General features: G+C 49.6%; 3 protein-coding genes across 6 annotated transcripts in view; 2 read left to right on the top strand and 1 right to left on the bottom strand.

The window, feature by feature from the left end:
• The window catches only part of LOC133479102 (uncharacterized), a 5,173-nt gene extending 554 nt beyond the window's left edge, over positions 1-4,619 (top strand). Inside the window, exons 1-4 of the mRNA XM_061775607.1 lie at positions 1-490; positions 884-1,084; positions 2,653-2,863; positions 3,119-4,619. The exon at positions 1-490 is cut by the window's left edge and continues 554 nt beyond it. Coding sequence (XP_061631591.1) covers positions 1-490; positions 884-1,084; positions 2,653-2,863; positions 3,119-3,371 — 1,155 coding nt within the window. The 3' untranslated portion in view covers positions 3,372-4,619. The remainder of the gene's footprint in view (positions 491-883; positions 1,085-2,652; positions 2,864-3,118) is intronic.
• On the bottom strand, positions 2,835-10,140 carry dtd2 (D-aminoacyl-tRNA deacylase 2). Of its 2 annotated transcripts, XM_061775612.1 has the most exons (4): positions 9,885-10,140; positions 7,205-7,274; positions 6,538-6,874; positions 2,835-2,852 (listed from the first exon to the last, which is right to left on the bottom strand). In XM_061775612.1, exons 1-3 carry the CDS (start codon positions 9,999-10,001, stop codon positions 6,567-6,569), a joined length of 495 nt encoding a protein of 164 aa, XP_061631596.1. In that variant the 5' UTR covers positions 10,002-10,140; the 3' UTR covers positions 2,835-2,852; positions 6,538-6,566. The 2 variants fall into 2 exon arrangements, with proteins under 2 accessions (XP_061631596.1, XP_061631595.1); XM_061775611.1 differs by lacking the exon at positions 2,835-2,852 and having other exon boundaries at positions 6,484-6,874.
• Positions 10,141-10,151: 11 nt separating this feature from the next.
• On the top strand, positions 10,152-21,530 carry nubpl (nucleotide binding protein-like). 3 transcript variants are annotated; one of them, XR_009788837.1, is made up of 11 exons: positions 10,152-10,495; positions 11,876-12,020; positions 12,093-12,127; positions 12,206-12,296; positions 17,429-17,468; positions 17,784-17,874; positions 19,020-19,113; positions 20,333-20,392; positions 20,461-20,581; positions 21,206-21,288; positions 21,368-21,424. XR_009788837.1 is itself a non-coding variant. In XM_061775608.1 (11 exons), the coding sequence occupies exons 1-11, from the start codon at positions 10,367-10,369 to the stop codon at positions 21,428-21,430; spliced, it is 978 nt and encodes a 325-aa protein (XP_061631592.1). In that variant the 5' UTR covers positions 10,152-10,366; the 3' UTR covers positions 21,431-21,530. The 3 variants fall into 3 exon arrangements, 2 of the variants coding, with proteins under 2 accessions (XP_061631592.1, XP_061631594.1); XM_061775608.1 differs by having other exon boundaries at positions 20,307-20,392; positions 21,368-21,530; XM_061775610.1 differs by lacking the exon at positions 21,368-21,424 and having other exon boundaries at positions 21,206-21,339.
• Positions 21,531-21,749: the final 219 nt, after the last annotated feature.

Genomic DNA, 21,749 nt, shown 5'->3' with positions numbered 1-21,749 from the left:
GTGGCCGTGCGCCACCTGCGCCGCAAGGAATGGCGGCGCCTCGTCAAGTTCTTGCCGACGCTCAGCGCCGTCGCCTTCGTCAACGGCGGCCGGGTCTACAAGCAGAAATACCTGGACCACCTGCTGCAGTTCGCCGACGTGCGGGAGCTGGCCGTGCGGGACGCCACCTGGTCGGAGCCAATGCTGGGCCCCGTCCTGAGCGCCCACCTGAGCGCCCAGCTCACCCACCTGAGCGTCTGCAACGTCCGCCTGCGCTCCGCCGCCGACTTCGTCCGCTCCTTGTCCGGCCTCGGCAACCTGCGCTACCTGCTCTTCCACCAGCAGGGGGAGGGCTGCGGACTGGATCGGGTGCGACCGGTGCCCCGGGAGGACTTCCATCACATGATGAGCAGCCTGCCCAAGCTGACGCACCTCTCGTGGGGCATGAGGGGCGAGCCCCAGGAGCCCCTGCCCGACGACTACCTGAGCTCCCCGGACCCGCGCCGTCCAGGTACGACTCCACGAGAGGTGCGGCGGCTCATCGGTTCTCGCGTCCGTTTTCCCATGTCGGCGTCGCATCACGTGACTGACGCCCCTGTGGGACAGTTGCCGCGCGCAGAGTCATCTCTCGTGATTGGTCCGTTTTAGTCACGTGCTCTGATGACTTCAGGCCTCTTTATAGTCCTGCGGTCCAACGCCGCGCATTGCATCACGTGACCGACGAATGTCTATATATGTATGCGTGTGTGTGTGTGTGTGTGTGTATGATTCGCCGACTGATTGCAAAATTAATCGACCATCAGAGTAATCGTTTGTAGCAGCCTAAAGTCGATGAATGGATGGGAAAACTATTGGATGGTGACACTCCTAATTGAAAGGTGCTGACGTGTCCCTCACGGTTCAGGGTCCCAGTACGGGGGGCCGACCCTGACCGGTCTGGAGCTGGTGGACTACCCCGAGGCCATCCTGCCCTACAACGCTCTGCGAAGTCTGACGTCCCTGCGCTCGCTGACGGTCCACTACCGCTACATACGTGACGGCTTGGACTGTCGCCTGGCGTCCTGGCTGGCGCCCCTCAAGCGTCTGGAGACCCTCAGCATCGTGGGTGAGTCGCTCACCCGTCTTACCCCCGCCGAGGACGATCCCGCTCGGCCGTCACGCTCCGTCGTGGCTCATAAAACGCAACGAAAAGCAAAACCGTGAATCAGTTTTACAAAAAGTGGACTGGGCCGCACGGGCGCATGTGACAAAACGCGCTCACGTCGCCGATGTGGAAGTGAGACGGGACGATGCGACGTCCAATTGAGGGAAAAGGGAAAAAAGACAGAAAATCGCAAAAGTGTCGGAGCGTTTCATAGCGATGCAGGGCGAGCAACTGTGCCGCGTCACCGTTGTCGCAAGGACCGTTCTCTTCGCCGAAAGACGCACAGAAGGTGAAATGCGTCGGACGCGAGACCGGGTCAAATTTGACGGCGTGCCTTTTCATTTTTGCCATTCCGATCAAAGATGTTTGGTCAACCGTTGAATCGGAAAAGGCTTTGCATTTGAACAGGCTTCATTTGCAGGCACTGTGTGATTGATGTTGGATTCCATTTAAACATCCAAGACTGTGACCTTTTGAGTTCCCAAAATCGCAAAGGGTTGTTTGTTGGGCAACGATGCATTAGCAAAGTTTAACAGTTTTGACTCAACATACGTGACTTGGTTGGAAAGATTTGTGCAAGACTTTTGGAGGTAATTTGACTCAAATAAAAGTAAAAAGTCCCCCCCCCCCCTAACAATTACGTGAGTAAAAGTAACAACATTCAGATATTGCTGAAGAAGATCGCTTCGTCAAACATCAGAAATAAAAGACTCGGGCTAATATGTGTTTCCAGCGGCTCGTCAGGCAGATGACGAAAAGAGGAACAAGGCTGCGGTGGGTATCAAAAGTTGACACCTAACCCTGTTCAAATGCCAGGTTTTTGTGAATTTTCACCCAAAAACTTGTTACACCTAGAATTTGTAACTTTTGGAAAGGCTTTGCACTTGTCCAACAGCGGTGGTGTCCTACCTATGGCCTGGGGGCCGGCCCGCATTTTCTCAATAAAACTAGTTACGCGGCTTTGCGCTTCAGTCCAGTTGGCATCATTCGGTGAGCTGCAAACTGGACGTCAACAAAAACGGAAAGAAGTGCATCAGGAAAAAAAAGCCAACGCATCGGTTACATTTGAACGCATTTTGATTTTTCGGTCATACGCTATGATTAGCCCGATTAATCCACCCGCCGGTTTATAGGTCGGGCTCTAATCTATAGATACCATATAACAAATCTTGTGGTTTTGCCCGTCCCCAAAATGTTGAACAAATTGAAAGTTATTAAAACACACTTAAATGTATTTTTATTTTTCCAACGTATATATATTTTTTATTCTATTCTACCGGTTGTCGCTCGGTTCTCCAAATAAGAGGCAAAGCTTGCCTGCTTCAACTGTTTTTGACACTCCCAGTTGAAGTTTACGGGAAAACTGACACATAAAACAAAAGACAATTCAACATTGTAGATTTAAACGACAAAATGCTCCACCAAGCCAGAACATTTGTTGAACATTTGTTGTTGTTGTGTGTGATGCTGTGGTGGTGGAAAAGCGTACGTTGTCAACGCCTTGTTGTTTAACGGCGTCCCGTTGGCAGGCGGAAACTCCCTGTCGCTATACACCAACACCATCCCGGCTAGCGTGACGCGGCTAACGCTGCGCGTGGCAATAACGCTGAAGGACTTGGACTCCATCGCGCCCAAAGTTCTGACCCTGGAGCACCTGGACATCGAGCAGAACCGCTCCAGCGGAAGCCTGTGCAGACGCATCCCCATGTTGTTCCCTCAGCTGCGGACGCTGCGCATACGGTGAGTAGATCGGGGCCGTAATGATCACGGGACGGGACGGGATAATACAGGACAGGAGAACAGGACGAGTCAAGGGAATACAGAACAAGCCAAGCCAAATCAACACAGGATAATTACAGGACAGGACAGGACAGGATAAACCGACCAGACAAGACGGGATAATACAGGACAGAATAGGTCGAGTCATCGCAGGACAGGAGAAACGTAGATGAGGGCAGGACAAAATGCTGCTGTTGATTGCCGGTGGCCTTGCAGGTTCTTCCGCCGCGAGCCCGAGAAGGACCTCCTGAGCCTGCAGCGTCTTCGCCACCTGGAGCGCCTGGAGCTCCTGGTGGAGCGCTCGTTCATCCTGCGGGACTACCTGAACGGGCACCCGTGGCCCAGCCCTTGCGTCCAGGAGCTCATCGATCAGCTGGTGCAGCTGTCGGCCAATCGGATCACCGTGGTGACCGCCATGCGCCACCGGAACCCGCTCAGGGAGTGCAACTGCGTCTGGGAGGGGGACTGATCGTGGACCGGAACCACACTGACGGGAACCCGGAGGTCCTCGTGAAGCGCCCCCGGAGATCCTCGTGAAGCGCCCCCGACGACTTTGTCGTGATGACCCACCTAAACCTAACACAAGCTCACCCACATCTGCTGGGCCATGAGGGGCCAGACCACCAGACAGAGAGACTGACTACCTGAGATCTCTGGACTTGCTCCATCCTGGTAGGACAATGCAATGCAAGACTAGACTGTACAAGACAGGACAGGACAGGACAGGACAATGCAAGACATGATAAGATGATACAGGACCACACAGGGGAGGAAACGATACAACAGGACAAGGGAAGATGCGCTCGGACTGGACAATGCAGGACATAGCTGGACATGGCAGAACCTGGAGGACCTCGTGAACTACCAACAAGACGGTTGTCATGGAAACAAAACTCATGAGATCGGCCTCTTTTAGCAATTTAGCTCTTTTTAAAACTGGGGTCGTACTCGGCCGTTTACAGCGGAACCCCGTTTATCACGGGCGATACGGTTCGTCGAGCCGACGTCCGCTAGCTTAATGCTAACATATAATGTAAAACGCCATAGGCAAGCTAATGGAAATTAACAGATGAGTGAATGAATGAATGTTACGGTCGTTCTAAAGCGCCAAGCAACTGCTGCTTTAATGCACACGGAGCAGCGACGCATCAAAATGCGGCTTCAGTGTAGTCATACACTGCCGCTGGGAAAGCCCATTGCAAAAGAAAACAAAACAAAAACCTTGACAAATAAGCACTATCGCGGCATATAGTGACAGAGCTGTGAGCGCGACATGACAAATGGACAGACAGGAAGTCATCATGGGAAATGGACAAAATTACAGTGAGAGGAAAAAGACGTTTGATGAAGTTATTCAGAAATTGAAGAAATTCCAAAGGGTTCGCATACTTTTTGTTCCCACTGTAAAGTCTTAGGAAATAAAGTAGCATTCAACTTGACTGGTGTCGAATGTGTACAAAAAATAAATAAATAAATGAACTTTTTTTTTTTTTTTTTTCCATTATTTTTGTTTTTTATTTTGTTAATATTGTTAGCTTTGAAGCTCCTTAAGAGGAGGTGTATCATGTAGAAAGTGTATGTTGCCTTTTTGGATTTGTAATGAGTTCCAGTGACAAGATTGCGTTTGGACATGATTGAACACTGCTGAGGTGAAAAGGGTATTTGAACTATTTCTTCATGTTTCGGTCAAAGTGAATAAATGGAAAAAGACCGCCCACATGGCGCATGCTATCATCCTTAATGTGGATAGGCTATCACGTGTTTATACAAACAATTCACATCATTTTACTACAATTTGTCACCTATGGTCGAATACACACAGCCTTCATGGTCAACTTTTAGATTCCTAAAAATAAAAACGTCCGTGTAACGCCAACTCGATGTTTCAAACGTTGCTCACCATTTAATTGTGCCAAGCGCAGGACTGTAAAAAAAATAAAATAAAATTCTGTGGCAGAAACAAAAAGAAAATGCATTCACTGGCATAAATGGATTCCTGGTGAGGAAAAAATGTATATTTATAAATAGTAATCTGGGCCATCCCCGATGCACTCCCAGCTCCACCATAAGCGTCTCTGTTCCGCTGTGTGATTATTTCTTACATATTTCTTCGGCATGCGGCACCACAGTTCCTCTCCGGGTACTCTGTCATACGCTTTCTCTAGATCCACAAAGACATCGTGTAGCTCCTTCTGTACTTTCCCATCAACATCCCCAAGGCAAAGAACGCATCTGTGGTACTCTTTCTCGGCACGGAAGCATACTGTTGCTCGCAAATCCTCGCTTCTGTCCCGAGTCTCGCCTCCACTACTCTTTGCCATAACTTCACTGTGTGGCTCATCCACTTTATTCCTCTGCAGTTCCCACAGCTCTGCACATCACCCTTGTTCTCAAAAATGGGCAACAGCGCACTTTTCCTCCATTCCTAAGGCATCTTCTCACCCGCTAGAATTCTGTTGAACAAGCTGGTCAAAAACTCCACAGCCACCTCGCCTAGATGCTTCCACACCTCCACAGGACCGACTGCCTTTCCAACTTCCCCCTTACTAATCATTGCCACTTCCTGGTCCACCACACTTGCCTCTTCTATTCTTCCATCACTCTCATTTTCACAAATGGTATGCAGCCAATCGGAGGGTGATGTCACCAATCACACGACTCGTATCTTCTGGTTTTCTTTTTTTGGGGGGGGGGGGGGTTTAAATTTGTGTTCCAGGTTTCACACATTTGCTCTGTTTTTGTAAAAAAAAAAAAAAAAAACCGCATGACTCAGCTGTTCGTTTCCCGGATCGTCCCAAGCATTTCGTAGGATTTGTAAAAACGGTCAACGGCTGGCAGTCAACAACCCTTCCGGTCTGCTTGGCAACATCTGCTGAACACATCCTGCCAAAACTCCCAAATCAAACTATGCAGCAGAATAAGTTTCACCACACTTTCTTTGGCCCTGTGATGGCTTATTCAACAGTCAATAAGCTAAAGGGTGGTGAAACTGTTCTACAGGCGTGCCTTTATTTTGAAGGTCCTTTTTTGCAGCAACTTGTTCGAGGCTTGTTGTTGACAGTGACGGCCATTTGCTAAAGAAGGGCAAAGTCAAAATGCCCGCACTCTCTTGCTGCATGTCAATAAAAAGACACGTTAAATGTTCAAGTACCCACTTAGTCATATTTCAGTTTTCATGTAACGCTAGTGATTCCCTATAAAAGTTTTTTTTTTATTTTTTTTATGAGAGGTGCAACAACTAATTGACAATTATTTTGATAATTGATTCATCTTTGAAACCTTGTCTAACTTGCAAATGAAATGTTTTTTAAATGTACTTCCCAATCAGATGTTGTCAATCAATTGTTAAGGGATGCAAATACCTCTTAGTTTAATATTTTTGGCCGTCTGGAACAGATTAATTGGCTTCCCGTTATTTCCTATGGAAAATATTCCTTTGGATTTTGTACGATTGGGTTGTAGTGAGACTTTCTGGGACAGGTTGATGAGGTTCCACTGTACCTACAGTATGTGTGCATCTATCTGGCTGTTTCATCCATCTGATGGCTTTGGTTGTGAAGATGAAGAAACGGTGACAAATGTCCGTTTTATTTCCGTATTTTAATGGTGAGACAAACATTCCAAAGGGTACGTACGCACAGGTAGACGCTTCTCCGGGTCGTGTTCAGAATTCCACGAGGTGCGTGTAGGGGCCGTTGGTTTTGAGGTCGAGGACCTGCCTGTTCCCGTACGTCCCGTGCCGGACGCTCACGCCGGCCGCCGTCACCTCCTGTTGGCACAGGGCCACGAAGCGGGCGTACAGTCGCAGTCCGACCTCCTTGGCCACGTTGTGGTGGTACTGCATGGCCCGGCCTTTGGCTTTGCCCCCCAGCGTGGCCTGAGGGACCACCAGGAGGCTGCCCGGGAGATCCAGCAACGAAACCGTCTGGCCGGTGGAAGACTCGCACAGACGCACGTTCAGTAACGTGGAAACTACGTGAGAACACATCCCGTTTTCACACAAACGGGACATTCCACGGAAAATGTAATGTCTTGCGTACAAATATGGCGGTAGCTACGCTTTTGAGTTGAATTCAACACGTGACCCCCATCTGTCCCCACTCACAATGCCAATATGTCAAGGGTGAATTGATGGCCAAATAAGATTAGATCTTTTAATGAGCCTTTTAAATGTGCTGAAGTTGAGCCAGATCAGAAATGTAGTGTGCTCCAATTCTTCAGATATTTTGAATAAACCGTCGCCTCTTTGAAATTGGGGCAAAAACGCTCAATACGGTTTCAAAAGAGGTGGAGGTGACTTACCCATCTTGGGCAGGATGTCTTCTGTGGCGCCCTTAAAAAAACTCACGTAGACCACCATGCCTCTTTCGATCTGCCAGCACAGACGTTACGTTTTAGTAGTCCCACAATGGGGAAATGTGCAATATATTCATTCATTACATTCAAATCAAAACATTTGATGTTGTTCTAATTAGGGATGGGCGAGTACCGATACTCGCCTTATTTCAAGAAGGTTGCCGTTACCGGCCACCGATACTTGAGCCAAAACAAAATTACAAATCTGACAAGTCCTCCTTGCCAGTAGTAGGCGCTACACTGGCGCTTTGCCGCATTGGTGAATCATGCGCATCAGAAAGAGAAATCAGAATCGGAATCCTCTTTATTTGCCAAGTATGTCCAAAAAACACACACACAAGGAATTTGGAGCCGCTCGAGTACGACGACAGACGGTCAACTGACAAGAGACAGAAAGAAAAAAAGCAATAAAGGCTTGCTAGTTATCTGGTAATGCTGGTACATTTTGATTTTATTTTTATTAACAATAGTGCAAAAAGATGCAGAGTCCTCTAGCACTTCGAGCAGTTCGAAAGACTAATATTGCAATAGTCCGGTGCAATGAGCATTGTGCAAAGGGCGCCGAAACTTCAAGCGAGTAGTACGATAGTCTGGGACAATGTCGATTGTGCAAATGTTGCAGATACTCCTCAGTCAGTGTGCAAATGGAGCAGATGCGACTCTGGCATGAGTGGCCAGTATCGGTCAACAACAGATACGCAAATAGTGCAGCGTGGCGAGACGACGACAGTGAGTGCACGAGTCGTGTACACTTGGCCCGACAGAAAGGTGACAACAAACTCAAGTCAAAAAATTGCCAGCATGTTGCAATGGAATTGTAGCTTAGCTGTTTAAGAAGTTGATGGCAAGAGGGAAGAAGCTGTCGGAATGTCTACTAGTTCGAGTTTGCATTGATCGGTAGCGCCTTCCCGAGGGAAGGAGCCGGAAGAGCCTGTGACCGGGATCCGGAGGGTCCGAGAGGATTTTGCACGCTCTTGTTTTAGTTCTGGCAGCGTGCAAGTCCTCATGGGTGGCTGGGGAGGGGTACAGACAATTAATTTCTTTAGTCGGCTGGATTATACAGGGCCCTGTCCCCGCTCTGATAGGCGTCCTCCTTAGCTTGGCCAAGTGAACCACGGCTTGTTGTTGTTGAATGTGCAAAATGACTTTGTTGGTACACAAACCTCTTGACAGAAACTGATATAGGATGTGACAGTGTCCGCATATTCGTCCAGGCTGCCAGCTGGATTTTCAAAGACACTCCAGTCTGTGCAGTCTAAGCAGCTTTGACGGTCCATCTTGGCTTCATCGGTCCACTTTTTCACGCTTTCCACTGAAGGCTTCGCGCATTTAAGTTCTTGCTTGTACGTCGGTATGAAGTGAATTAAGCAGTGATCGGACGAGCCCAGGGCGGCACGAAGTTTGGCACGGTATGCGTTTTTTAGCGTCGTGTAGCAGTGGTCCAAAATGTTATTTTCCCTGCTAGGACAGTCGATGTGCTGCTTGCATTTAGGGCGTTCGAGGTCGAGTTTAGCTTTGTTGAAGAATAATGAGGGGTGAGTCCGGGTGGTTTTTTTCAATTTCGTTGACTTGTTCGGCGAGCGTTAGCAGTGCGGCGTTGGTGTTAGCTTGAGGCAGAATATAGGCGCCAGCCAGAACGAATGACGCGAACTCACGCGGCGAGTAGAATGGCTTCCAGTTCAAAAGCAGCGACTCCAAATGCGGGCTGCCGTGTGTGCTGAGCTCCGTCACGTCCGTACAACCTTTTTTCGTTGCTATAGAAGCAAATCCCGCCGCCTTTTGTTTTCCCCGATGACTCCATGTCGCGGTCTGCTCAGTGAAGACGGACGCCGGGAAGCATGACGGCGCCATCGGGTACGGCGTCGCAGAGCCGGGTCTCCGTAAAGCACGTGGCGGCGGAGCGTCCGAAGTCTTTACTGGACTTTAACAGGAGATGAGGCTCGTCCATTTCGTTGGGTACATTCGCGAGGCGGATCGACGGGAACGCCAATCTGTATCCTCTCTTGCGGAGTTTCATCTGGACGCCGGCTCGCTTCCCTCTGTGGCGCCGTTTTCGTCTCCATGCGCCGAAGACCGCGGACGCCGCTCCGGTGAGTAACTCGGGGGGGGAAACTGGTTGGTGAAAGAAAGTCCGGAGTGGCCTCCTTGATGGTTAGCAAGTCTCCCCTTGTGTACGTGAGTCGTGTCATGTCGCCAAAGAAGAACGAAAAACACAAAAACAAAACTAGAGAGCACGTCACCGAGGCGACCGCACTGGTAGGCGCCATCTTGGACAGGAAGTTTGTCCTTGTGTTTTTATGCATAAAACGTAGTAGTTGTAACAGTGAGCACTCAAGAGTGAATAGTCATCAGTCTGGGGAAAAAAAGGCACCTGAAATTTCTTTCTGTGTACAATGCTAGCTTTCCCACTTCTGTAACATGAAAACAATCTTTTAATTTGTTATAGAAGTCTGCTTATGTATGTAGAATCCTGGTGCAGTAGGCGTGTCGTATATTATTATTATGTATAATATGACAGTTCTTGCTCAGTCAGTTGGGTTTCACTTTCATTTGGATGAAATGAATGCAGTTAGTGTGTTTCAGCGCTAAAGGACGTCACCTAAGTTCACCTGTTTTCCCGACTGACCTGAACCCACTGCGCTTCTTGGTGCTCGTCCGGCGGCTTCACCTGCAACCTCGCCTGCAGACATTGTTGCACAACCGTGCGGGCCACCGGAGCCGCACAACCGCTTCCGTCAGCCATTCCGCTCCCAGAGGACACTCGAAAAACTCCTTTTCAAGAGAATGTGAGCACACTAAACATTCACAGGGTGCCACGTTTGGCTTGTTGGAAAAGTGTCGAACAAAAGAACTTGGATGGAGCACACTTCCTGTTTACGTCACAAAAGACGTCTGCGAAGATCAAGCAAAATTGAAAGACTTCGCTGCTCGGACTTTTGCTTAGTCAAATATGATATGATAATATTTCGATCATATTAAAAAGCATGTTGTGTGCTAATAGTAATAATTGTTACAAATAAGCACGTGTGTTGTTTTTGAAAATGTTTTGTAATTGGTCTTCTGCGCAACAATGACGCAGCTGAAGTTAGCAAATGAAGCGGCTTGAACATGGCGCACTTCACTTACGCCAGACTTTCTTGTAGCATGACTAAATACGCCAACAGATCGTTCATTTTACAAACCGGACCACAAATAACAGCTGCGTCTGCCTGCCGTTTACAGTTTACACGCTGGCACGTAAGTATTTGGGACATTTCTCTGAACGCTGTTTAGTTCGTGTTAAGCTAGCTGAGTGACGTCAGGTTTACGTTTGGCAAGCAACGACACCGGAAATCTATTTCAATTTAAATCCGATATAATTGTCCTGTAAAGCTATATTGGTTAACAAACCATGATCATACTATAATATAATACAGTATGGTTATATATTGAACTGTACATGTGGTAAGAGTGGCGGTTTACTTTGACTTTAACGTGTATTCCTAAGCCTTTTTAATTACAACCGGAAATGTGATCGTTCTTCTTGTTGGGAATTGACAATATACTCCGCAAATTGACAAATGGCGCTTTTCAGGCTAGATGTAAAACTTAATTCTGGTTCCTTGCTACAGAAGTCATGGTTGTCCTTCGCTAGGATTACAGCACAAAACAGTACGAGCCGCATATTCACCGTTCACTCTTCTCAAATTCTCATATCCACTCCACATCCCTTGTGGTTTTTGCGCTCATTCTGTAATGCCGTGAGATGCCACAAGGCGGCGCCAAAGTTAAGTGTTTTGGGATCATAGTGTTTGGTGTATTAACAGTTTCAAAATTAATAACGGCAATTATAGGAAATTCTATTCATGTTTTTTCACTATTTGTGGCAGTGCTCTATCTTTATTTCTCTTTTAGACTCGTCAGCAACTGCAATCAATGAGCATTGTAAATGATTGAATAAGGGCCAGTTTTTAGCCTTACGTCAGGTTCCTTTAATTATGTAACAATTATTCAAGGAAGTAGCCTGGAACCTAACAAGTTTGTGTTTAGGGCTGCAACTAATGAATATAGTAATAAATCTGTCAGTAATTTTTTCGATGAATCGGGGAATCTGATATACACACACACACCTTCATTGAAGAAAAACAGGACATTATTTCAAATTGACGGGGAATAAAATGGGCTGGGGAAAAAAAGTCACACAATTCTGCTAAGTCAACTTTAATAATGGGTCGATGCAGAATCTCTGCCTTGAAGCTCCGCTGGGACATAAAAAAAAAAAAAAAAAAAAAATACAAAATAGCCATAGGATAATCGATTGTAAAAAGATTTGATCGTGACAGCCCTAGTACAAACAAATTGAATATGAATATATCAGTTACTGGTTTGGTGTGTAACATGGCAGAAAATGTTGATCTTTGTTTTCCAAAGTCAAAGATGTTTGCTTGTCGTATTCTGATGAAATACAAAGGTAATCGGTCTTGTGTTATTATTATTATAATCAATCAAATTATTCCAAATTTCTAATGACTAAATGATGACTGGATTAGGGAAAATCATGAGCGCTTCATTTGATAATCGACGAGTTGTCGATTAATCGTCGCGCGTACTGTTGTCGCGGTCGCTTTCGTACGGCAGAGGTCGGCGGACCCCGAGGCCTTGCGGGAGCGTCAGAGGCGGCAGATGGCTCGAGGCCTCCCCAAGCAGAAGCCCATCGCGGGGGTCCAGCAGGTGCTGGTGGTGGCTTCCGGGAAAGGCGGCGTGGGAAAGTCCACCACGGCGGGTACGGCGCTTGCCGCGTGAAGACGCGCGGGCCAGATATTTCAAAATGTCTTTCTCGTTCCTCCCTCCGCAGTCAACTTGGCGCTGGCGTTGATGGCCAACGAGCCGGTGAGGAATCGTCCGTCTGTCGTCCGAGAAGTATCTTTGTCGGGGTTATCGTATCGGTTTCTTTATTTTCACTTTTAGTCCAAGTCTGTAGGTCTGCTGGACGCCGACGTCTACGGTCCGTCCATCCCCAAAATGATGAACCTCAAGGGCAACCCGGAGCTCACTGACAGTAAGACATTGCCACTCCTGCTCATCCATTCGAAACAGCCCCTATCGCGTGTGCAAACCTTGGTGTTGCAGGGCCACATTTGAATTTGAAAAGGAAAAGATTCACGTCAAGAAGGAGGGGGGGGGGGGGGGGGGGGGGGGGAATCGAATATCTCCGTGTGTAATTCTAACCATAAAATATTCATTCATTCTCATTTTGCACGGGTATTCCTCATTAGTGGAATTCGAATACATTTTCCAATGATTGAATACAACACATACGGCGGGGCAAAAGTATTTGGACAGCCAACGATTGCGCCGCTTAAAAAGACGAGAGCGGTCCGTCACGTTCATCGAGAGACACCGCGTGAAAACATCCAGGAAATCACATTGTATGTTTTGGGAACATGAGACGATTCCATCCGATCGATTTGTATCTTTTTGCGGAAAATGAAGGTTAACACACAAACAAAATTACGAAGGTCAAACGTTTGCCGTAGTTGTTGAGCGGGTCGGCGCAGACTGGAGCAGGTCCTCGGGCCGGCCCGCTTCTCCTCGCGAGCGGATCTTCTCTCGATCTGTCACGTTTGGAGGCTGTGATTTTCAACTCCCTCCGCGGATTTTCTATTTGGTTGAGGTCTGGCCGCTCCGGGACCTGGAAATGCTTCTCACGGGGCCGCTCCCGAGTTACTCGGGCTGTGTGTTTGGGGTCATCGTCGCGCCGTCACGTTCCATCTGCGACGTCTCACCGTACATGGCCCCATTCGACCGCTCTTATAAGTAGAAGTAAACCCGCACCTGCTCGGCGCCTCTCACCGTGGGCAACTCCAGATTGGAAGAGAGTCCGACCCCTCTCGAGAGGACCGGTACCAGAGCCCGAGCCGTGCGTGGAGGCGAGTCCGACTATATGTCGTGGGAACTTCTCGCCCTCACACAGCGGCCGGGGCTCCTTCCCTGCCGGAGAGGTGACGTTCCACGTCCCGAGAGCCGGCTTCTGTAGCCGAGGTCCCCGCCCGGCTCGCGCTGCCCCCGGCCCCTACGGCCCCTCCCACGGGCGGTGAGCTCACGGGAAGGGGGACCCACGTCACCCTTTGGAGCCCCACCTCCAGGCCTGGCTCCAGAGGGGGGCCCCGGTGACCCGCGTCCGGGCAAGGGAAGCCTCCATCCATTTGTTTCTTTCTTCATAGGGGTTTTTGGAGCCGTGCTTTGTCTGGTCCCTCACCTGGGCGCTGTTTGCCGTGGGTGACCCTACAGGGGCGCGAAGCCCCAGACAACTTGGCTCCTGTGATCATTGGGACAGGAAAACCCCGCCGCTTCCAGGAGGGGAAAACAGAATACAATGATTTGCAAATCCTCTTCAATTCTGTTCGTGTTTCTGTTGAACACAACGTCCCGACTTCATGGGAATTGGGCTCGGAGACTCCTCCGGAGTTGAAACGGGTGCTGCGAGAGCATCTAACGTGCGGAAGATGGAAGAGCTTCTTCAAGATGGAGCCACAGGCTGCGAGAGAGAGACCCAATTCCTGCCGGTCCCAATGTTGATTTTCAAATGGGTGACTTCAAAATGATCCAATGTGATTTCCTGGATTTTTCTTTGTTCACATTCTGTCTCGCGCTGTTGAAGGCATTCGATATCCTCGATGGACTGCTTTTTGCTCGTCTATTCCATTCAGTTGGCCGGGAAAGTGATTTTTGTCTGCGCGGCCCTCGGAACAAAACGTTGGCACTCCCTGGTTGAAATGTTAGTGAGACGTGACCCGCGGGCAGAGGCGGGTAGTAACGCGCTACAGTTGCTCAAGTCCCATTTTCGATAAGCGGTACTTGTAATGCACTGCGCTTTTATGTGAAGAAGGAGCGATACTTTTACTCCGTTGCAATGATTGACATGCCGTCAATCTACTTTTGTTTCGCCGTTCTTGCGTCTATTTTGAGATTGCATCTTCGACTTCCGCCAATTGAACGTGACCGCGGTGACGTTTGACTCGGGATCACCCGTCGAACGACAGAAGGCAGTCACGTGACCGTGCGCGTTGCCTTCGCGAGCCAATCAAAATGACTCATTTTAGGGGCAGCGAGTGCGTTTACGCTTCAAAAAAAAAAAAAAAACTTGGCTATGTCAGCCCACTTCTAAGTTGAGAAAAGAGCTTGCGGTAGGTTGCAGATGTTTCTGTTGTTGTTTTGGCAACATTCGCCCTGCCGTACGGTGTCGCGCAAGCACACGCCATCGCCAAGTCCGCTTAGCGAACCGCTTCTTTCTTGGGTCCTTTCGGCCAACGACGCAAATCAGGTTTCTGTCGGGCCCGATGCAAATTGAAATGCTGGCGGGTGTGTGTCCATTCCCACATAGGACGAGTTTTTATTTTTTCATTTTATTTGATGTTCATGCTCTCATTTAAAAAGAATAAATACATTTCAAAAAACAATCTGAAATGACTCCCAAGTTACTCTTGAGGAGTTTTTTCAATATTTGGATGACTACTTTGGTATCATTGGAAAGTAACTTGAGTTACTAGAGTTTGGCTACTCTACCCGCCTCTCTGCCCGCGGGCGACACTTTGCCCGCCTTTTGGCTACTCTACCCGCCTCTCTGCCCGTGGGCGACACTTTTATGTTCAGCGCTGCGTGGAAGTTTATGACATGGTCACTCTTGTGAAAAAGGAACCTTGTTAAACAGTTTTGCACACATACGATGATCACTTTTTGTTCTAATCTGTCTTTGCGAGTGTGTCTCCTATTTGGAAAGTACGCTTTACAAATTGGGATTGTCGAACACGGTTACTTTCATGGTTTTTTTTTTTACAAAAAGAGCGGGCGGCTCGGTGACCGACTGGCTTGCGCGTCGGCCTCGCAGTTGTGAGGACCGGGGTTCGATCCCCGGCCCCGCCCGTGCGGAGTTTGCATGTTCTCCCCGTGCCCGCGTGGCTTTTCCCCGGGCGCTCCGCTTTCCTCCCACTTCCCCAAAACACGCGCACGGTAGGTTAATTGACGACTCTAAATTGCCCGTAGGCGTGAATGGTTGTTTGCTTCTATGTGCCCTGCGATTGGCCGGCGACCAGTTCGGGTCGGGCCCCGCCTCTCGTCCGAAGTCGGCCGGGCCGGGCGACAGCCTGCCCGCGACCCGCGTGACGAGAAGCGCTACGGAAGATGAATGAATGAATGAATCAACAAAAAGAGTGACCATGTCAGGAGGGTTGGCAAATTTGCAGCTGCACTGAATGTGTGCCAGGGGTTTCAAACTCACGGCCCTGGGGCCAATTGAGGCCCGCACAACGATATTTTGCGACCCCTTACTTGACGTCAAAGTTTAGGGTTAGTCCGGCCCACGCGTTTTTTGCCGAGTCGTTGCCCTGGACATTTTTACAATTATTTGAGTTTTTTCCCATCACTTAGAAGCTATGATAGCGCCGGCACACGCTAGCATTCAGCGGTGTTAGCAAGGTTCATCAAGTCAGGTTGATTTGTTTGGCCCTTAATCGCAAAAGAGTCACAGAACAACAGCATCAAACGTCATCGGTCAACTCAATGTGCCGACGACTCATTTGCAAAAGACCGAAAGCTTCTTTCGAACTGCTCCAAAAGATCAGTAGCACTTTTTGCAATACTCGATGCGGCCCAAACTATCTCCAAGGGCCCCCAGATAAAAGTTGAGTTTGAGACCCCAAAATACAGCGGCTGAAATAAGTATTGAACACGTCAGCGTTTTTCTCTCTCAATATACTTGCAAAGGTGCTCTTCACGTGACATTTGCAACAAGCCAACTAATCCATACATACAAAGAAAGAACAAATAAGCTCAGAAAGGAAGTTGTGTGTAGTAATGTCAAATGACACAGGGAAAAAGTATTGGCACAGAAAGCCGAAATCCATCAAAAATCCGACTCGATGGCCTACAAAAAGGTCTCGTTGCCAAAGTGCGAGTCAAGACGCATCTCAGGCTGGGGAAGAGCCGCTGCTCCTCCGCATCGAGAGGAGCCAGATGAGGTGGCCGGAGCCTCGGATTCGGACGCCTCCACGGCGAGGTGTTCCGGGAGGAGACCCCGGGGCCGACCCGGGACACGCCGGAGAGCCTACGTCCTTCGGCTGGCCTGGGAACGCCTCGGGATCCCCCCCGGTAGAGCTGGATGAAGTGGCTGTGGACACTGTGGGAAGTCTGGGTGTCTCTGCAAAAGCCACTGCCCCCGCGACCTGACCTCGGACAAGCGGTAGAAAATGAATGGATACATGGATGAGTTGTCTAAGAGCCAAGGACCACCTGTGGACAGCTTGAAAAGACCTGCAATGAGCAGGCACTGTTGTCACAAGGAAAACGGTGAATAACGCACTCTGCTCGCCAAGCAAGACCCCGTTGCTGAAAAAAAGCACGTCAAAGCTCATTTCAAGTTCGCTGACCAACCAGGTCAATACTGGCAGAATATAGCCGGCTCGGATGAGAGCAAAATGGAACTGTTTGGATGCCGTAATGCACACCACGTTTGGGGGAGAAATGGCACCGCACAGCACCCTAAAAACACCATACCCACAGCGAAGTTCGGAGGTGGGAGCATGATGGCGTGGGGCTGCTTTTCGGCAAATGGGACTGGTACACTTCACATTATTGAAGGAAGGATGAACGGGCAAACGTAGCGAGACATTCTTGACAAAAATCTACGATGAAAATGAAACGAGGGTGGCCATTTCGGCAGGATAATCATCCAAAACATAGCGTCAAGGAAACTCACAATTGAAAGAAGAAGAAGAAGAAGGGGGGAAAAAAAGCTGCTAGAATCACCTGACTTGGATCAAATTGAAAATCTATGCAAAGAACTGAAAGTCACGGTTCATAAAAGAAGCCCACGGAAGCTTCGAGATTTGAAGACCGCTCGTGTGGAGGAATGGGCCAAAATCGCACCAGAGCAGTGCATGCGACTAGTTTCTCCATACAGGAGGCGTCTCGAAGCTGTCATTGCACACAAAGGCTGTGCAATAAATACCAGTTGGCGTGTTCAATACTTGCCATTATTCCACACAACTCGATTTCTGATCTTCTTTGGCTTGTTCCCAACATCTGGTGAGGGTTTCACGCCAAAATGGCGACGTGTTAAATAGTCATTTGAGCCGCTGTACATCGACATTTTTGTTTGTCATAAAAGCCACGTGAGCTCTTTTCTTCCCCCAGACAATCGGATGCTCCCGCTCACCAACTACGGCGTCCCCTGGTGAGTCTTAAACCAGACGAATTGCACTCTCCAAACCCTATTTATTGTCTTGCTGAAATAAGCGGTTAAGGCCTTGCCAATGGCGAGCGAGAATAAGCTCACACTGTTGCGTCACTCCAAGCCAGCGCCCGAAAAGATCCGGTTGCATTTTAACTCCTGGACGCAGCGCTTGCGCTTGTCAATAAATGCGGCGGTGCGGCGCAGGACACGTCCCGACGCGGACAGCCCGCACCTCCGCGGCCCGACGTTATCATCGGGAAAACCAATGCTGCTGACGCTGCAGCTCTGCTTACCTTTCCCCTCGCTTCCCGGCAGTATGTCGATGGGCTTCCTGGTGGACGACGACGCCCCCATCGCGTGGAGGGGCCTCATGGTCATGTCGGCCGTCGACAAGCTGCTCAGACAAGTTAGTGCGTAAGCTCGCTCCATACTTCCTGCGCGCTGGACGTCTGCGGGCGTGGGTTCTCGACCGATCGAACCCTTTCGCCTTTCCTTCTTAAAAAGCGACACAAAGACACAAAGTGCCTCACGAGGCAAACGAGAAAAGGCACAAACGCGTCCCACCGAGCCCAACCGACAGCAAAAAGAGGATGAAATAGCGAACGAGCTGTTGTGACGGGAAGGGGCGCAGCGCCGTCGCGGGGGGGCGCAGCGTCTGCGACAGACGCTGCGGCGTCGCGGTGACGAATTGCTGCGACATTAAAACGAGAGAACAAACTTAAAGGAAGAACATTGACCAAGACCATGGCACAAGACAAAATCAATCAATCCAGAAATCCAAAGATGCACGCCGTACTATAACAACAATAAAAGAGTGTCCATGAAATCAAAGTGACAAACCTTTCGGAAGCTCAAAGTCAATCCGGCCGTCCGTTTGCTTTCACCGCGGGTCGCGGGCTAACGTCGGGCAGGAGGCGGGGCACGCCCTCAACCGGTCGCCAGCCAATCGCAGGGCACGTACAAACAAACAACCGTTCGCACTCACATTCACACCTGCGGGCAATTTGGAGTCGTCAATGAACCTAGCATGCGTGTTTTGGGGGTGTGGCAGGAAAGCGCAGCGCCCGGAGAAAAGCCACGCGGGCACGGGGAGAACACGCAAACTCCACGCAGGCGGGGCCGGGGATCGAACCCCGGGTCCTCGGAACTGTGAGGCGGACGCTCTAACCGGTCGCCCAACGTGCCGCCTCGCTCAAAGTAAATCAAATGCAAAATGCTAATTTAACCGAAAAAAACCAACTGCAAAATATCGGCTGTAAAACGAGCGACTCGTAATCAGTTCGATGGCTGACTTAAAAAAAAAAAAAAAAAAAAAAAGCGTCCTTTCCAAAATAGCACCTTGGGTTTGAGACCTGGCTGGGTATTCCTGCAAGGGTCCACCTGATAGAAGGGCCTCTCGCTCCGGGAGAGGCGCCGGCCAAGACCGTGAAGGTTTACAAGTTGCTCCGAGAACCTTCGAAGCCATCGTGAAACACACGGGAACCGTCGGCGCCATGCGCGTCCTCTGTCCGGCAGCCGTCTGCCGAATTGCGAGTTCACGTGTGCGTGCAGGTGGAGTGGGGCCGTCTGGACTACCTGGTGATCGACATGCCTCCCGGGACGGGCGACGTACAGCTGACCGTCACGCAGAGCGTCCCCGTAGCAGGTCAGCGCCGACGCTACGCTACGCTACGTACGGCGGATAGAGAAAGTCCGCACACCCGTGTTCAAAGCCTGCTTTTTGGGATCGAAAAAAAGTCCGACCAAGAGAAATCCTTTCCAAACTTAATGTGACCTCGAATTGAAAAAAACCAACAACCAAGCTCAGGTGGTTGCACAAGTGTGCACACCCTTTTGTATCTGGTTACGTGGCTGTGTTCAGAATCAACGTGGAACTAAACCCTGAACTTCCTGTTCTATTATAAATGTGCCTATTTTCTTTATCCGATGATGTTTACTTAAATATACGGTATTGAGTGTAAAATTCAGTTTGTATTTGTTTAACGCAACGTCCCGACTTCATTGGAATTGGCCTTGTAGAATAAATACAGACGAAGAAAATATGCACGTTTAACAGTTTCGATTTCTGGGGTTGAGTTCCGCTCGAACCAATCGCATCGAAAGTCCTGTTCACTGAGAATGATGCTGCCTTAAACCATCCGCTCGGCGAGCTCGCCGGTCGCAGCTCGCCTTTGATGTCAACACGAGGGCGAGCGATCAGATGGCGGCACAACAATCAGAAAAAGCTGGCATCTGAGCAGGGGTGTGTCAACTTTTTCTATGCGCTGTCCAGGAATGGAAAAGAGGATCAGAGCACCCTTGTTTCTTCGCTTTCTCGTTCGTTTGGACGCCTGCGAGCGCGAAAGGCGCATCGGCCGAAGAAGGCGATCGACGCGATCCCAAAATACTCGACGTGCTGTTGGCCGCGCTGAAGCCAAATTGCGGTTTTGATCAAGAAAAGCGCGGAAAATGGCCAGATGTCAGCTCTCCGACTCGACAGAGCGTTCAAAAGAACCGAGCTTTATTGTCACTGTCACGCGATGAAACAATGAACATCAGTTTGAATTTGGAGACGTAGGAAGACGAAATTGTCCTGAATGGAACGCACACGTGTCGACATCGGGGAGGACGAGCGCATTGAGATTCGGCTCGGCTCGGGGAGGACGAGCGCATTGAGATTCGGCTCGGCTCGGGGACGGACGCGTTCCGCAGCTCGCCGGTAGAAGCGGTTTTGAAGCCTCGTAGTTCTCGACTGGAATGTCGAGGGAAGGAAGAAGGGCGCTCTCCTCATTTTCCCACGACGCCACGCGCACGCTCCGTCCGCTGACGCGTCGTCCGGCGCGTGCGCTTTGCACGCAGGCGCCGTGATCGTGTCCACCCCGCAGGACGTCGCCCTGATGGACGCCCGCAGGGGGGCCGAGATGTTCAAGAAAGTCAACGTGCCGGTAAAAGCCACAGCAAAACTTTTTGGATGATGCGGAATGTTCAAGTTGAGTCCATTGCGTGCGTGAAGGTCCTGGGCCTGGTGCAGAACATGAGCGCATTCCGGTGCCCCAAGTGCCACCACGAGACGGCCATCTTCGGCTCGGACGGCGCCTCGCAGCTGGCGGACGCCTTGGGAGTCGCATTATTAGGTACGCGTGCCGATGTTTACCGAGATCACGTCAAGAGAATTTGGGAGAGGTTTTGCTTGGACTTCTTCCTGAAAATCTTCTTCCACGCCAGAATCGTCCGAGCGTGTCTCGATGGAGCTACTTTTATGCCCTGCTAGCCTAATGCTAATGCTAACGAGCATCCATGTTGCGGTACTTGAACCCTTTAAGCAACAGATTGAAAATAAACGGTGCGGTAACATGTAGACGGACAATATAACCCAACTCGCGATCCCGTCTTCTTTAGCCTCCGCGAAGAACGGCTAATATTAGTGCCGTACTGATGAGCAAAGTCTGTGAACGGCGTATCTTCCGACGTTGATGTTTTCGTCAAGTACAGTTTTATGGAGTGCTACTTTTGTTGTTTTTGAGGAGGCCGAAACAGAGTAAAAGCATTTCCACATTTTGGGGGGGGTTGGGATGCATTTCAAAGCGTAAAGACGAGACGAGACGTCTCGTCTCGTGTCGTGTGTGGCAAATTCAACTTGTATCTCAAGGCACAACAGTGTTCGAAGTCGCTCTAATGACAAAAACATCACCTGCTTGTTTTGTCGCCGCAACATTTCTCACGGCGTGATTTGGTGGGTTTGTGCTCACGTGTGTCAGGTGACGTTCCTCTTCACGCCAACATCCGAGAAACGTCCGACCGAGGGAAACCCGTCGTCGTGTCCTCGGCGGGCAGCCCGGAGGTTCCGCTCGCCCTCGCCCTCGCACTTCTTTTCCCGCACGCCACTTGTCGGTTTGCTCATCGCGTGTGCGTGTGTCCAGGCTCTGTCGTACCTGAAAGTGGCGAGCGCGGTCGTCCGCAGGCTGGCCGAGATCGACGCTTGACGGAGACACGACGGAAAGACGTTCCTCGTTCCTCGTTCCTCGTTCTTCGTTCTTCGACTCTACTTGTGTCGTATTTCCTCCAATAAATCCTCAAAGTCTTGCTGCAAGTCATTTATTTCCCACACAGTGACGACACTGATGACTCAGCGTTTATTCTCGCATTTGATTTCTGTCCAAATCACTGATGAGAAGTACAAACACGTTGTTACTGCAAGCAGTTTGATTTGCTTTTATTCTCTCACTTCTGTCGGGTAAGAATTTGATTTTGAAGGCATGCGGAAAAGGATAACGTCTTCTTTGACAGCATATTGCAATTGAT

This window comes from Phyllopteryx taeniolatus, chromosome 6 (assembly GCF_024500385.1).
Source record: "Phyllopteryx taeniolatus isolate TA_2022b chromosome 6, UOR_Ptae_1.2, whole genome shotgun sequence".
In the NCBI taxonomy this organism is placed as follows: domain Eukaryota; kingdom Metazoa; phylum Chordata; class Actinopteri; order Syngnathiformes; family Syngnathidae; genus Phyllopteryx; species Phyllopteryx taeniolatus.
Note: the sequence above shows the minus strand (reverse complement) of the source record. Positions and strands in the feature narration are given on the sequence as shown.

Bases quoted from the DNA above. Each gene is read 5' to 3' on its own strand.
- nubpl (XM_061775608.1), top strand. From the start codon at position 10,367: ATGGCGCACTTCACTTACGCCAGACTTTCTTGTAGCATGACTAAATAC. The intron at 17,469-17,783 runs GTGAGTCTTAAA...GCTTCCCGGCAG, and splicing joins ACCAACTACGGCGTCCCCTG to TATGTCGATGGGCTTCCTGG. The intron at 20,393-20,460 runs GTAAAAGCCACA...GCGTGCGTGAAG, and splicing joins TCAAGAAAGTCAACGTGCCG to GTCCTGGGCCTGGTGCAGAA.
- dtd2 (XM_061775612.1), bottom strand. From the start codon at position 10,001: ATGGCTGACGGAAGCGGTTGTGCGGCTCCGGTGGCCCGCACGGTTGTG. The intron at 7,275-9,884 runs GTCAGTCGGGAA...CTGTGCTGGCAG, and splicing joins AAGAAGCGCAGTGGGTTCAG to ATCGAAAGAGGCATGGTGGT. The intron at 6,875-7,204 runs GTAAGTCACCTC...GTTCTCACGTAG, and splicing joins AGACATCCTGCCCAAGATGG to TTTCCACGTTACTGAACGTG.